This window comes from Anomaloglossus baeobatrachus, chromosome 6 (genome assembly GCF_048569485.1).
Source record: "Anomaloglossus baeobatrachus isolate aAnoBae1 chromosome 6, aAnoBae1.hap1, whole genome shotgun sequence".
Taxonomy (NCBI): domain Eukaryota; kingdom Metazoa; phylum Chordata; class Amphibia; order Anura; family Aromobatidae; genus Anomaloglossus; species Anomaloglossus baeobatrachus.
In genome coordinates this window covers 86,914,274-86,931,261 of record NC_134358.1, presented here as the reverse complement: position 1 = coordinate 86,931,261, position 16,988 = coordinate 86,914,274, and the positions used below count along the sequence as shown (strand labels likewise).

The 16,988-nt window shown below is 41.0% G+C and overlaps 1 protein-coding gene across 1 annotated transcript in view; it reads left to right on the top strand.

Moving 5' to 3' along the window:
- The window catches only part of CIBAR1 (CBY1 interacting BAR domain containing 1), a 66,406-nt gene that overhangs the window by 29,123 nt on the left and 20,295 nt on the right, over positions 1 to 16,988 (top strand). The window contains exons 5-7 of the mRNA XM_075316258.1: positions 7,293 to 7,298; positions 8,046 to 8,150; positions 15,805 to 15,918. Coding sequence (XP_075172373.1) covers positions 7,293 to 7,298; positions 8,046 to 8,150; positions 15,805 to 15,918 — 225 coding nt within the window. The remainder of the gene's footprint in view (positions 1 to 7,292; positions 7,299 to 8,045; positions 8,151 to 15,804; positions 15,919 to 16,988) is intronic.

Here is a 16,988-nt window from a genome sequence, read left to right as displayed (position 1 = left end):
GAAGGGAGTTCACTCAGAAAATGCAAATTAGTGAGAGGGGTAGTATGTCATTAGACTCTATTAACCCCATACGTTGTATGCAGTAGAATAAGCGCGTGTTCATACATATATGTGCATGCATTTGAGAAACAGAAAAATAATTCATCAGAATGTGAAGAGGGCCCCACAAGAGCAAATTTTTTGTGCGTCCATGCATATATATGTATGTATCGATCCTTTCTTTCGTCTTATTAATTTATATGTGTCAATGTTCTAGTTTATAAAGAGAAAAAAAAAAACAAAACTTGTTTTTATTTATTTATGTTTTATTTTATTAATATATATATAAATATATATATTTCTGCAAGGAATATTGGTATCATAGTAAATGGATGTGCTTCATATGAATGGATTTTGAAGTATATATATGAAGATGTGTGCGCATATATATGTGCACACATGAGTATATATATATTATATGAATGTAGGGCAGGAATAGACTAGATATGTATGTATGCAAATTAGATATTATATAATTTCAGGGCAAATACATGTTTGTGTGTTAAAGATAAATCGACAAACCACGTTCTACCTATGGAGTATATATCGCATTAAATTATATGTACACCATCAGGAACACACAAAACATGTAGTACCCAGGAATCCAACAATAAAAATTGCATTATATATCGAAACATGAATAGTTCATTAATTTATTAAATTCTCCGCTCCTCTGCTACACTTGTTTATCCTTGTTTATTTATTATATGTATATAATTATTTACTTATTTATTTGTATATTTGTCCATTTTTTATTTTTATTTTTTATATATTTCTTATCACCTCTACTTTATTTATTCATTCATTATTTCATTATATATAATGAAATATAATGAATGAATAAATAAAGTAGAGGTGATAAGAAATATATAAAAAATAAAAAATAAAAATAAAAAATGGACAAATATACAAATAAATAAGTAAATAATTATATACATATAATAAATAAACAAGGATAAACAAGTGTAGCAGAGGAGCGGAGAATTTAATAAATTAATGAACTATTCATGTTTCGATATATAATGCAATTTTTATTGTTGGATTCCTGGGTACTACATGTTTTGTGTGTTCCTGATGGTGTACATATATGTACATATAATTTAATGCGATATATACTCCATAGGTAGAACGTGGTTTGTCGATTTATCTTTAACACACAAACATGTATTTGCCCTGAAATTATATAATATCTAATTTGCATACATACATATCTAGTCTATTCCTGCCCTACATTCATATAATATATATATACTCATGTGTGCACATATATATGCGCACACATCTTCATATATATACTTCAAAATCCATTCATATGAAGCACATCCATTTACTATGATACCAATATTCCTTGCAGAAATATATATATTTATATATATTAATAAAATAAAACATAAATAAATAAAAACAAGTTTTGTTTTTTTTTGGTTTTTTTTGTTTTTTTTTCTCTTTATAAACTAGAACATTGACACATATAAATTAATAAGACAAAAGAAAGGATCGATACATACATATATATGCATGGACGCACAAAAAATTTGCTCTTGTGGGGCCCTCTTCACATTCTGATGAATTGTTTTTCTGTTTCTCAAATGCATGCACATATATGTATGAACACGCGCTTATTCTACTGCATACAACGTATGGGGTTAATAGAGTCTAATGACATACTACCCCTCTCACTAATTTGCATTTTCTGAGTGAACTCCCTTCCTGTTTCCCATCTTGCCTTTGTGTCTCATTACCTTTAAAGTGCTATATATACTTCTTGCCTTCTATCATACATGGCTTATGATTAAGGACTGCTTTTAAATTCCCCTTTTTGTGTCCGAAACGCGTCAAGCCGCATGGCAAGCCGCATGGCGTTTTTGGAAAGATCTGTGACCCTTTATTAATTTTAACTTTTTTCAAATAAAGCATGAAGATTTTTATCTATTCGCATTGGTGCTGAGTCCCACTTACTTTTCTTTGCTACCTGCCATTCTGGAGGCCTCTCACCGCACGGCGGTGGCTTCCGCTAATTCTCTCGCGATCAGCAGGATCTTGTGGCTTCGAGAGTGGAAAGCAGACGCTTCTTCTAAGAAGTTCCTTGCTGGGCTCCCCTTTGCTGGGTCCCGGCTGTTCGGTGAACAGCTGGATGAAATTATTAAGGAAGCTACTGGCGGGAAGAGTACTTCCTTTCCACAAACTAAAACCAGAAAACCTGTCCAAGGCAGGAACCAGTCGAGGTTTCGTTCCTTTCGTTCCTCTAACTGGTCATCCTCTAAGCCCTCAGCTTCGTCCACTACCTCAGCCAAGGATCGTAAACCCAACTGGCGCGCGAAACCGCGTCCTCAGAAGAACGGAGGAGCCGCTGCCACTAAGGCAGCCTCCTCTTGACTATCTGGCGGCGCCAGCAACGTCCTTGGTCGGTGGCAGGCTCTCCCGCTTTGGCGACGTGTGGTTTCAACACGTCTCCGATCAGTGGGTGCGGGATATCATCTCCCACGGCTACAGGATAGAATTTTCTTCCAGCCCGCCAAACAGATTTTTTCTGTCCACTCCCCCCTGCTCCAAAGCCGCCGCCTTCTCACAGGCCGTGGCATCCTTGCAGGCCAACGGAGTAATTGTTCCGGTTCCCGTCCGGGAACGGTTCAGAGGTTTCTACTCAAACCTCTTCCTAGTCCCCAAGAAGGACGGTTCCTTCCGGCCCATCCTGGATCTCAAGCTTCTCAACAAGCATGTTCAGGTGCGGCACTTTCGCATGGAATCTCTGAGATCGGTCATTGCCTCAATGACCCAAGGAGATTTTCTAGCATCCATCGACATCAGAGATGCCTATCTGCATGTGCCTATTGCGGTTTCACACCAGCGTTGGCTACACTTTGCAATCGGAGAGGAACATTTCCAATTCGTGGCTCTCCCCTTCGGGTTAGCCACAGCCCCTCGGGTATTCACCAAGGTCATGGCAGCAGTGGTTGCGGTCCTGCATCTCCAGGGGTTGGCAGTAATCCCCTACCTGGACGACCTTCTAGTCAAGGCCTCATCCAGTGCAGACTGCCAGCGGAGTGTTTCGCTCACTCTCGCCACGCTTGTTCAATTCGGGTGGCTTGTCAATCTGCCCAAGTCCACTCTGACCCCGACCCAGGAACTTACGTACCTAGGGATGCAATTCGAGACTCTGCCGGCACTTGTGAAGCTGCCCTTAGTCAAACAGCAGTCCCTTCATCTGGCGGTACGCTCTCTGTTGAAGCCCCGCCGTCATTCCATCAGGCACCTCATGCAGGTGCTGGGCCAGATGGTGGCGTTAATGGAAGCGGTTCCCTTTGGACATTCTCCGCTGTTGGGACAAGCGGACCTCTTCCTTGCACAGGCTAGTGGCTCTGTCGCCGCAGACCAGGAGCTCTCTTCAGTGGTGGCTTCGGCCCCTCTCTCTGTCACAGGGACGCTCCTTCCTGACTCCGTCCTGGGTGATTCTCACCACGGATGCCAGCCTCTCCGGCTGGGGGGCAGTATTTCTCCACCACCGAGCACAGGGCACTTGGACTCCGTCCGAATCAGCCCTCTCGATCAATGTGCTGGAAATCAGGGCTGTTCTTCTAGCTCTCGTGGCCTTTCACCACCTGTTGGCGGGCAAGCACATTCGAGTCCAGTCAGACAACGCGACAGCGGTTGCCTACATCAATCACCAGGGCGGGACTCGCAGCCGCCTGGCAATGTTGGAAGTTCAACGAATCCTTCAGTGGACGGAGGACTCCAAGTCCACCATATCCGCGGTCCACATCCCAGGCGTAGAAAACTGGGAGGCCGATTATCTCAGCCGTCAAACCGTGGACAGCGGCGAGTGGGCCCTTCATCCGGCAGTGTTCAGGTCAATCTGCCGCAAGTGGGGCACTCCGGAAGTGGATCTAATGGCATCCCGGCACAACAACAAGGTTCCGGTTTACGTGGCTCGCTCCCACGATCCTCAGGCCTTCGCAGCGGACGCGCTGGTTCAAGATTGGTCCCAGTTCCGTCTGGCCTATGTGTTTCCCCCTCTAGCTCTCTTGCCCAGGGTTCTGCGCAAGATCAGAATGGAGGGCCGTCGGGTCATAATCATTGCTCCGGACTGGCCCAGGCGAGCTTGGTACCCAGATCTGCTCCGTCTGTCCGTAGAAATGCCGTGGCATCTCCCGGACCGCCCAGACCTTCTCTCTCAAGGTCCGTTCTTCCGCCAGAATTCTGCGGCTCTCAGATTGACAGCGTGGCTCTTGAGTCCTGGATCCTGACGGCTTCAGGCATTCCTTCTGAGGTCATCTCCACTATGACTCAGGCTCGGAAGTCTTCCTCGGCCAAGATTTACCACAGGACTTGGAAGATTTTCCTGTCCTGGTGTCGCTCTTCCGGCCATGCTCCTTGGCCGTTCTCCTTGCCGACCATCCTGTCCTTTCTACAGTCCGATCTGCAGCTAGGACTGTCCCTCAATTCCCTCAAGGGACAGGTGTCGGCTCTGTCGGTATTATTCCAGCGGCGTATCGCCCGACTGGCTCAGGTGCGCACCTTCATGCAGGGCGCATCTCACATCATTCCTCCCTACCGGCGGCCTTTGGATCCTTGGGATCTTAATCTGGTCCTCACGGCCTTACAGAAACCCCCCTTTGAGCCTCTTAGGGAGGTTCCCTTGTTTAGACTTTCACAGAAAGTGGTCTTTCTGGTGGCCATAACTTCTCTCAGGAGAGTCTCTGATTTGGCTGCGCTCTCTTCGGAGTCACCTTTTTTGGTTTTTCACCAAGACAAGGTGGTTCTCCGTCCGACTCCGGACTTTCTCCCTAAGGTGGTATCTCCTTTCCACCTTAACCAGGACATTTCATTGCCTTCTCTTTGTCCGGCCCCTGTGCATCGCTTTGAGAAGGCGTTGCATACCTTGGATTTGGTGCGGGCGCTCCGAATCTATGTGTCACGCACCGCCGCTTTTAGGCGGTGCACCTCACTTTTTGTGCTAACCACGGGTCAGCGCAAGGGTCTCTCGGCTTCTAAGCCAACCCTAGCTCGTTGGATTAGGTCGGCCATCTCCGATGCCTACCAGCATTCTCAGGTGCCCCCACCGCCAGGGATTAAGGCGCACTCGACCAGAGCTGTCGGTGCCTCCTGGGCTTTCAGGCACCAGGCTACGGCTCAGCAGATTTGTCAGGCTGCCACTTGGTCTAGTCTGCACACCTTTTCGAAGCACTACCAAGTGCATGCTCATGCTTCGGCAGATGCGAGCTTGGGCAGACGCATCCTTCAGGCAGCTGTCGCCCACTTGTGAAGATAGGTTTTGCCTACTTCTCAGTTTTGGTTATTTCCCACCCATGGACTGCTTTGAGACGTCCAATGGTCTGGGTCTCCCATAAGGAGCGATGAAGAAAAAGAGAATTTTGTTTACTTACCGTAAATTCTTTTTCTTATAGTTCCGACATGGGAGACCCAGCACCCTCCCTGTTGCCTGTTGGCAGTTCTTGTTCCGTGTGTTTCACCGGCTGTTGTTGTAGACAGAGGTTCCGGTTTTTCCGAGTTTTACTCTATCTCTACTTATGGGTGGATGTCCTCCTTCAGCTTTTGCACTGAACTGGTTAGATTGTCATCCAGGGGGTGTATATAGCCCGGAGGGAGGAGCTACACGTTTGAGTGTAGTACTTTGTGTGTCCTCCGGAGGCAGAAGCTATACACCCATGGTCTGGGTCTCCCATGTCGGAACTATAAGAAAAAGAATTTACGGTAAGTAAACAAAATTCTCTTTTTTTTTGTTTTTTTTTTTGTTTTCTAACTTTTGTTCCTCTTGATTTTTCACTTTATTCTCTGCAGCTCTTTGTTTACATGCAGCTCAACCAAACATGACATCTTCCTATGCCGAGCCTCACTGTGCAGCCCCGCCCTCTGCACACCCATTCGCTGTCAGTATTCTGCCCCCAGCACCTGATAAATAAATGACTACTATGTAATGAAAAGTATATATAGCCCCTAATGTGAGTCTATAGGATACACACACACACACACACACACACACACACACACACACACACACACACACACACACACACACATCTAGAGTTATATAATCTATATTATCCCCCCTCATGCACTCTCTTCTCCCTCCCTGCGCTGTCTTCTGTGCCCCCTCAGCATTCCCCTGTCTCTCACTCATGCACTCTCTTTTCTGCCCCACCACGAACTGTCACCTGTGCAGTTTATCTGCCCCTTCCCTCACTCTGTCAGCCGTGCATTCTCTTCTCTGCCCCACCCCCTGCTCTGTCAGCCATGCACTTTTTTCTCTTCCCCCCCCCTCTCTCACCCATGCTGTCTCTTCTCCTCCATGCTGTGATGATTGCAGCGTCCTTACAGCCGAGCTCAGTGCTGTTGCTCGCTGGTGTCAGGTGACATCCCTGCTCTCTGCTCCTGACTGTATTCAGAAGCCAGGAGCACAGGATGCTGCATTCAACACAAAGACAGTGCACGGGGGAGGGGGGTCACAGTTGCCCAGATACCATACAACATAATGAGCTGAGGACACTGTCGGGCAAACGGTGCTCATGGTGTCCTAGTCAGTGAGGGCAACCCTGTTTGTCCAGCACATACGGGGCACAGATAGCAGCGCACATAGAGGGGGCGCGGGGGCTCATCGTACTGTACCCGCCCAGCAGGGCGGCAACATGCAGTGGCAGATTTGCATGTCCACAATGTCCAGCCCCCGTTGACATGAAATGACCAGAAGTAGCAAAATCACAGCAGGAGCAGTCACATGACCGCTCTGAGCCGGGGGAGAGGGGCTGACAGCAGGGCAGGTAAGTGGTCACTATCTACATACCTGCCCCAATGTAGCCCAATAGTGTAATAATAAAAAAAGCAAAATAAGCCAGATAACCCCTTTAACCTACACTTAGATTTTGCTTCTATTTTTTAAGTGTTTCTCCATCTAGTGTATTTGTTAAAACAACCCCTTTACATGTGCGTCTTATGTTGGTTGTGGGGTACGGAGCGGACTCTGAAGGTCTCATTCAGCTACTTTGACATGAATGGGTTAGAGGGTTTTGCGCAAAGGTTTCTGTCATCGCTCATAAAGGTTTTCTCACCATCTCCTTTTTCCAATGGTGTTAGCGTTGGAAAGAAGAGATGACAAAACGAAAAGACAACAATAAGATTTCCCTCCATTGGTAAGAGGTTAAGTGGTAAGATGGCAAAACCCTCTAACCCATTGATTTGTATAGTGACATAAACTATGCTTGAAAATGTAAGTGACTTTTTCCTTAACCAAAATTAAGTCACAGGTATAAACTGCATCAATATCGAGAAAACTCCCCTACAGGATGGACGGGTGCCCTGATGTTATACATGAACTACTACAGTTTTTTACTTTTGAATAACAAAGCCAATGGCTTATTTCCATGGCTAAGTCGGCCCCCCTCCAGGCCACTACCGATGCACAATCAGGGAAGGGGATTGGTTTAGCTACTGATAAGGAGCCGTCAGCCACCCCCTCCAGGCCACCGCCGCTGCACAGGCAGAGAAGGGGTTTGGCTTAGCTACGGATAAGCAGTCAGCCAGCCCTCTTCACACTACATTAATCGTGGGCCGACACTGGAAACACTGTCCTGTGTCCTAAACAACCTGGAAAAGAGATTGCGAAGACCCAGGACTGTGCTGATACCTGGAGATCAAAGCACTATATTATAAGTATAGTTTAGAATATTTTTTAACTATACATTCCCTTTAAGTTTTGCATTGTAGTGCATCAGAGCTTAATTTTTCATCACACATAGAGGTGGAATATTTTTAACAGAAGACCTTTTTTGATGTGTAATGCACAGCACCAGTTATCACTGGGTGCAGGGAAGTATCCCTCCCACCATTCACAGTAGATACCTCATTTAATATCAGATTGTTGGGGGTCCAGTTGTCTGCACCCCCTGTCAATCTTTTTAAAGGGACCATCTATAGGGGACTGAAGCAATCTAATATAAATGGTAATTTAAAAAACTATGGCTGATTTTGAACCGCTCGAATGTCTGTTTAAGGCTGAAACAGAACTCCAGAGAGCGACGATGGATGCAGCCAGAATAAGTCGCCAGCTGGAGGAAACCATTGACAATTTTGAAAAACAGAAGATTAAGGATATAAAAGTAAGTCAGATGTCTAATCCGCAGTGTGGTCTTGTGTATAAAGCTCTACAGCATTGAGAGTATTTAATCACCACCCATCTGGAAAATGAGGCTCGGCGTGCCCACTGAAATGAAGCAAGGGTCATGCAAGTGCGACTGAATTCATTGTCCAATACATTTATGGTAAAAAGGTTAACTTTTTTTTTTTTTAGCATTTTGCCTGCCATCACAAGAAAAAAAGTTTCCCAAAAATAAGAGCTACCTCGAAAATAAGCCCTAGTGTGATTTTACAGTCAGGGCCAGCGTTAGGGGGGGGAGTCATACTGCACAATTTCTCAGGGCCCATAAATTAGAGACCCCAGCAGTTGTATTCCAAGGTTAAGATTGTTTAAGGACCTTTGATGAATTCACAGCCATGTGACCAAAGGTCTCTTAATTGCAAGAGTCTAAAAGAAGTGAACAGGAGACAGGCTCATATGCAGGACTGGCATTAGGGGGAAGGAAGAACAAATTGGGAAATTTCACAGGGCCCCCAATCTCCAAGGGGCCCCAACGTTTATATCCTAATAACATTCCTTCAGAACCTTTGTCACAGCAAGTCATGTGACTAGGTTGTCACCAAAAGGTCTCTTAAGAGATAACTGCTGAAGAGGAAATAGGGGGGGGTGTGTGTGTGTGTGTGTGTGTATAGACAGATAGATACACACACGTGTTACACTCAGGGTTTGGAGAGTTATGTTGATGTTCCAGAATGCAGTGTGACTATACTTGCATAAATGTTGTTGTTTTTGTTTATATTATTGTTCAAGAATAAATGTGGATTGTTGTTAAAGAAAAAATATAACACCTCCCCTGAAAAAAAGCCCTAGCCCATCTTTCAGTAATAATATAAACCCTGTCTTATTTTTAGAGAGACATGGGGGCTATACATACATATAATATATTATTAATATATATTATTAATATATATATATGTATATATATATATATGTATATATATATATATATATATATATATATATATATATATATATATATATATATATATATAAAATGTGTATATATATATATATACACAGAGAGAGATATATATTAATATATATATATCTCTGTGTATATATATACACATATAGATAGATATTATATATAGCTGTGGCAAAAATTAAGAGACCACTGCAAAATTGTCAGTTTTTCTGATTTTTCTCTTTATATTTTTGCGTAAAATGTAAATTGTTCTTTTTTTTCTATAAACTACTGACAACGTCTCCGAATTTCCAAGCAATAAATTTTGTATTTATTTTTCTGAAAATGAGAAATGGTCAAAATAGCAAAAACAATGCATTGCTTTCTGACCTCAAATAATGCAAAGAAAACAAGTTCACAATCATTTAGAAACAACAACACTAATAATGTTTTAACTCAGGAAGAGTTCAGAAATCAATATTTTGTGGAATAACCATGATTTTTAATCACAGCTTTCATGCGTCTTGGCATGCTTTCCACCAGTTTTTCGCACTGCTTTTGGGTGACCTTATGCCACTCCTGGTGCAAAAATGTATGCAGTTCTTTTTTGTTTGATGGCTCGTGACTATCCATCTTCCTCTTGATTACATTCCAGAGGTTTTTCAATGAATTTCAGGTTTGGAGATTGGGCTGGCCTTGACAGGGTTTTGATGTGGTGGTCCTTCATCCACACATTGATTGACCTAGCTGTGTGGCATGGCGCATTGTTCTGCTGGAAAAAACAGTCCTCAGAGTTGGGGAACATTGACTGAGCAGAAGGAAGCAACTGTTTTTCTGTTGTATGCAGCTTGATTCATATGTCCTTCGCAAAGTTTAATCTGCCCAAATCCAACCTTGCAGAAGCATCCCCAGATAATCACTGATCCGCCACCAAATTTCAGTGGGCGCAAGACACTGTGGCTTGTACACCTCTCCAGGTCTCCGTCTAACTATTAGACGATCAGATGTTGGGCAAAGCTGAAAATTAGACTCATCAGAGAACATTACTTTACTCCAGTCCTCTATAGGCCAAACCTTATGGTCTTTGGCAAACTTCAGCCTGGCTCTACTTTGCTTTTCATTGGTGAAAGGCTTTTTTCTAGCTTTACATGACTTTAGCCCTGCCTCTAGGAGCCTCTTACGAACTGTTCTTGCCGTGCACTTCACCCCAGCTGCCATTTGCCATTCTTTTTGTGGGTCACTTGATGTCATCCTGCAGTTGCAGAGTGACATTCGAATAAGATGAGACTCATCCCGGTCAGTGGAGAGTCGCTTTTGCCCTCTGCCAGTTTGTAGCTTTGTTGTCCCCAATGTCTACTGGTTGACCTTGTTGTAATTGACTGCCATCTAAGAAATTTTAAGAATTGAGCCCTTCTTTTCCTCACTCAAGACTTTTATTTTCTTTTCAACTCCTTTGGCATAGTTAAGTTATTTTTTCATTCCTATTACTTTTGGGATATTACTAGCACTTGTTTTGCCATCCAGCTTGTCCTATTGCAAGAGGATTATGAAGACCACAGCAGTTTGTTTTATACTTTCCCTCGTTAACCTTCTGGTGGGAACAATATCTTTAATAATGAGTTTGGTAATAATGTGCCTGTCAGGCGCAGGCTAGAAAAATACCTATATCATCTCATTTTTGCAATTTCAGTGATCTAAAAGTGATCAGAGACCTTCATAGGGATGCAATAAAAGAGACTACACATTATCAGGTGCAAAACAAACCCATTTACTCAACATAAAAGTAATAACTCTGAAATACACACATTTCAAAACTCCCACCAAATAGCCTCCCAGTTATAACACATAACGGTTATTAAAAAGAGAAAAATTTGGCAAAAAAACATAATTTCAAGGCACCTAAAATAATATTACACGCATAATTATTAGAATTAGATCCTGAAGTTTACCCAGAAAAAAACACATTTGCAGAGCAAGAGCAACCTTATAAAGTGTGATGTGTTCGGGAACAATGAGCCTGAGAAGCCAGCACAGTTATATCTGCCCTCCTGAAGCTCTGCAGACCAACTGTGGTATCAGATTTCACACAGCAGCTAGAGCCAGGAGACTACCTGGAGAGAGGGGATTTTCTGAAAATCTGGTGAGGAGGGAGAAATGAAAGTAAAAGAGAAGCGCCTGTCAGGCACATTAATCCCATCCAAGGGTTAAATAAGATTTGGTTCAGGTGATCACCTAACCAGAAGCACATTAAATAGAATGAGGTGGACTCGGGTTGGAATTCAACTGACATTGGACTGGAATGGCTGTCAGACATGTAGAGAAGCTGAGTTTTAACAAACTGTGCAGAGGTCTCATAATTTTTGCCAGAGCTGTATAAATAAGTAATTTTATTTATATATTTTTTTTTTTATTTTCGCAAATACAAATCCTACACATTCTAGCCAAGGATAGCCGGCTTTTCACCCCTCCATGTATTTTTGTTGCAAGTCTAACACAAAATTGCACAGACATGTCTGTTTTTTCTCCAGGGAAATTAATCTTGCCAATACAAATCTGTTTGATTTTCGTGGACCTTTTGATATGAAAACTTTTAGGAAGACCTCCATTTTGTGTAATTTTTTTTTTTATTATTATTATTATTATTATTTTTAAACATACGAAAAACTAATGAAACTCTGATGCTGAAATTTGACTCATGGACCGAATTTATATATATATAACAAGAAATGAAACTGAAACCAGTTTTTGCTAACGACAAAAATCACTGACGTGAAGAAATAAAACATCTTGAGCAAATACAAATAAGAAAACCTAACACCATCTTGGAATCTAAACTCTAAAGGTACTGTCACACATAACGAGATCGCTAGCGAGATCGCAGCTGAGTCACCGTTTTGGTGACGCAGTAGCGATCCCGTTAGCGATCTCGTTATGTGTGACACTTACCAGCGATCAGGCCCCTGCTGTGAGATCGCTAGTCGTTGCAGAATGGTCCAGGCCATTTTCTTCAAAGGCGATGTCCTGCTGGGCAGGACACATCGCTGTGTTTGACACTGTGTGACAGGGTCACAGTGACTGCTGAGATCGTTATACAGGTCGCTACTGCGACCTGTATTGTTCCTGCATCGCTGGTAAGATCTGACTGTGTGACATCTCACCTGCGACCTGCCAGCGACTTACCTGCGATCCCTATCAGGTCGCATCGTTTTTGGGATCGCTGGTAAGTCGTTGTGTGTGACTGGGCCTTTAGAATTGAGGATTAAGCTTAAATCCTGTTTAATTGAGGATTATAACAGAGTTATAAACTCCAGTAAAACTAATATGTATCATTCAAACAATAAGCCAACTAAATTTATGATGTCAAGGATAAAACAGCAAAGAGTTAGAAACAGAATTATATCTGTAAACCATAAACATGGTCAGCTATGCAAACATCCAAAAGATATTGCAGAGGCATTCGCTGACTACTACCATGACTTATATAATCTAAAGGACTGTACTTTACAAACGCAACCTTCGCAATCGTTAATTAATTATTTTCTAGATAAAGTTAATTTACCTAAAATTGAAGAAAATGATTTAGAGGTTCTGAACAGGCCCATCACAAATAAAGAAATAGAGACCATTATTAAAAATTTAAAAAATGAAAAATCTCCTGGCCCCGATGGCCTAAATAATGAATATTACACAACATTTCAAAACATTTTAATACCCCACCTAACCAATCTTAATAATTATCTATTATCATCAAATGATATTCCCGAGGAAATGTTAGGGGCAAATGTAATTATGCTGTTGAAAGCAAAGAAGGATCCTATGGACGTTTCAAACTATAGGCCAATTTCGCTTATAAATACGGACACAAAAATTATTTCAAAATTAATTGCAAATAGAATCCAAACTATAATCCCAGAAATAATTAACATGGACCAAGTTGGGTTTATCAAAAAGAGACAGGCCTCGGAAGCTACTAGAAAACTCATCAATCTAATTGACCATATTAACAAAGAAAAAGTTCCTTCTCTGTTTCTTGCATTAGATGCAGAGAAGGCATTTGATAGAATCCATTGTGGCTCCTTGGATGCAACTTTGGAAAAATTTGGATTCATAGGGCAAATTAAAAATCTCATATCCCTTCTTTTCTCCAAACCCTCAGCTAAAATTTACGTTAATAATTATATTTCGAGAAAATTTCCTATTACTAATGGTACAAGACAGGGCTGCCCACTATCGCCACTTCTATTCGCCTTACTTATGGAGCCTCTAGCAGAGTATATTAGAATGGAAAATAGAATTAAGGGAATTAATACTAATTGGAAACAGTATAAACTGACCCTTTATGCGGATGATATTATTTTATCAATCACAGATCCGTTAGAATCTCTAAGAAATATTGACAAGGCCTTACAGGAATTTAATAATATCTCCTACTACAAAATTAATAAACTTAAGTCACAAATTCTTAGCATCTTTTAGGCTGTCATCTAAATTGAAACTATCTATAAAGAATTTAACTATTCCTGGGGGGAAGGTAATGTACCTTATTTAGGTATATTTCTTTCTAATAATTTAAATAAAATTATACCCTCTAACATGAAACACCTTCTTGCTGCTCTGGACAATGTCCTGAAAGCTTTAAAAATAGAAAAGACCTCATGGTTTGGGAAAATATCATCATACAAAAGTATTATTTTGCCAAAAATTCTATATACCTTTAGATGTTTACCCCTTAATATCCCCAATAAGTGGTTAGGAAAAATTCAATCTCAATTACAAAAGTTTGTCTGGCAAAGCAAAAAGCCTAGAACCTCTAAAACCATTCTATTTAAACACAAACTGAAAGGTGGCCTGGGTGTGCCTAATATACAATCCTATTACCTAAGCAACCTAGTAAAACAAACTCAGTTTACACTATTAGAGAACCTTGATAACAGTTGATGTCTTTTGAAAAATTCACCACCTGGAATAAAAATAAAAAAGACTTACTCTTAGCTTATCTGCTTAGAACAAATAAAAAATTGCCAAGAAACCCAACTAATAATGCAGAGATAAAAGCTTGGAGAACTCTGCTAAACTGTTTATTAGCACAAAAGGTCTCGATGACAAGTTTAAAAAACATCTCGATAGATACTGTGGAACTGATGATACCAAGAATTAAATTATTAAATTGGAAAAGATGTGGTATACATTTCCTTGATATTGTAAGTAATAAAGATATTATTCCTTTTGACATATTACTTATAAAATACAATCTACCAATATCAGAGAAATATAAATGGACTCGTAAATGGGAGTTTCTGCAAGAAACACATCTTCTATCAAACAAATTACCCACCTTCATCATAGACTTACTAAACAACCCATTAAACATAGGTTTATGGAATACCAGAAACATATATTCAATTTTTAATGATGACTATACATTTAAGAAATTGAAATATATGGAATTTTGGGAAAAACAATTGAATACGACATTTCAATCTAACAAATGGAAATCTGCATTAACCTATACATACTCGATGTCTACCTGTATATCCATACAAGAATCTTATTATAAGATTCTGGTTGAGTGGTATTATACCCCACAAAAACTACATAGATTCTCTTCTCAACATTCTGATTTATGTTGGAGAGAATGTGGAGAGAGAGGTACTACCAGTCATATTTTTTGGAGTTGTCCAAAACTAAAGGAATTGTGGAGAGATACAGAAATTCTCCTCCATAATGTAACCTCATCTGAAATTAGTCTCTCTGCGGAATTAGTTCTGCTATCAATTGGGATAGATGAGCTTAACTTAAATTATAGACATATTACCTGTCATATCATACAAGTGATTAAAAATCTCCTCGCTGCCAACTGGAGAAATATTCCATCTATACATGAAGTAATAGAAAGAATTTCCTCTCACAATCTTTACGAATTTAAGTTTGCTTTGAAAGATAGATTATATGATAAGTACTCGGCGAGATGGAATCTTTGGTCAAAGAAGTTCAATCCCAATCTTATTATATTAAATCCTTGAGTTAGTGGAGCTACTAGCTGTAAAAATGATTTAATTATATTCTCCGTCTTTTTTTATTCTAATAGTTATGTTTAGCAATTTATGTGTTAAGAGATTCAGTTTAAATTTTCAGCCAAAACTCTACTATAACTCTAGTTTACCTTTTTCTTTAATCATATAACCTTTCCCTCTCCCCCCCCCCCCTTTCTTTTTTTTTTTTTTTGTTTTCCCCCTTTCCCGTGCTCCACTTTTTCTATTTCAAAAATTGAATGTTAATTAAACTTTAGATGTAATTTGACTAATTGTTGTTAAGTTTTACTGTGTGAACAATTTGTTTTGTTTGAACCAAATTTTAAAATAAAAAATATGTAAACAAAAATCACTGACGTGAATGCTGCCAAAGTTCCAGACTTCATTGGTCACGTGAATGCACAGCACAATTGTCGATCAGCATATAATGTGATACAAGCATGGTCCAGCAGTCGTTTAAAACCTCTTTTATTTTCATTAAAAGGATTATACCTCTTTCGGAGACATCAGGAATATTATCCTGTCTGTCTGTTTGTCCACTGCTTTAGCTTCATATAGAATACCTGGTGTCCGGCTCAAAAAGACATTGGTCTGTAGCTGTCCTGTAAGGGGCATGTTATGTGAACCCCCAAAGCTAACAAATGCATTCTTTTTTTTTTTTTTTTTTATTCCCCATTTAGAAAATCTTCAGTGACTTTGTAACAATTGAGATGTTGTTTCACGGGAAGGCCCTGGAGGTATTATCCGCTGCCTTCCAGCATATCGAGGATATTGATGAGGAGGAGGATCTAGAGGTAAGGAGCAGGGATCAGGACACCCGAGGCTCTTTTCATCTTAGTTATCAGACATATTCTAACTTACAACTGCGTGAAATGTTGAAGCATTTTTTTTTTCTTTGAATTTAATCTCTAAGGGACCTTTCACACTTCTTTCCTCTTCCTGGTCACTGGTCCTGTCGGGGCTTCCATCGGAACCCCCTGAAAAACGGGTTTCGGACATATGCACTGACAGGTCATTGACTATAATATAATGGTCCAGATGGAGGCACCGTGTGCTCTGTCTTGCACCATATTCAGGAGTATATTCATACTGGAGACGGCCACCCAGACACAGTCTACTACGTCTGGGTATCCGTCTCCAGTAAGCGCATACTTCCGAAAATGGTGCACAGCAGAGTAAATGGTGACTCCATCTGAACCATTATATTATAGTCAATGACCCTGTCAGCGCATATGTCTGAAACCCGTTTTGCGGGGGTTCCGACGGAAGCCCCGATGGGACCACTCAATGTGACGCAGTGTGATAGACCCCTAATAGACTCCTGTACTATTCACAAAAACACTTTTATTTCTTGAATAGATTTAGAATGGGCCTGTCACCAGGTCAGAAGTGGCCAGTTTTGGGGCTCTTCTTAGTCCCGCTGCTCCCTGGAGTATTCCAGTTTTTTTTTTTTTTTTTTTAACTATATTTTTATTCAAATTTTTCAATAACATAACATTGGCATAAGCGAATTCAGCATTGTAAATTCAACATTACATTGTCATGTTTGATCATCCCAAATTCCATACCAATTTTTAAAATCAATAACCATAACATGGCAAGATAAAGCAAAGGAAAGCAGCGACCCCTTAACCCATCATTCTTATCATTCCCCCCATTGAACCCTTGTGAACATGGTAATGACATACAATAAAGAAGTCCCACTCAAATCGGTTATTTCCCCCTCTCCTTTTAGTCAGCTTTCGGCCTTTCCTCCCCCACCTCCAAGCCATCCAATGTATCCTTCAATTTTTCAGTATGATACCAGACTGTGTCTTTGAAAGGTGACATAATCCTGACTATCTCCTCCCGAGTACAATAGGCC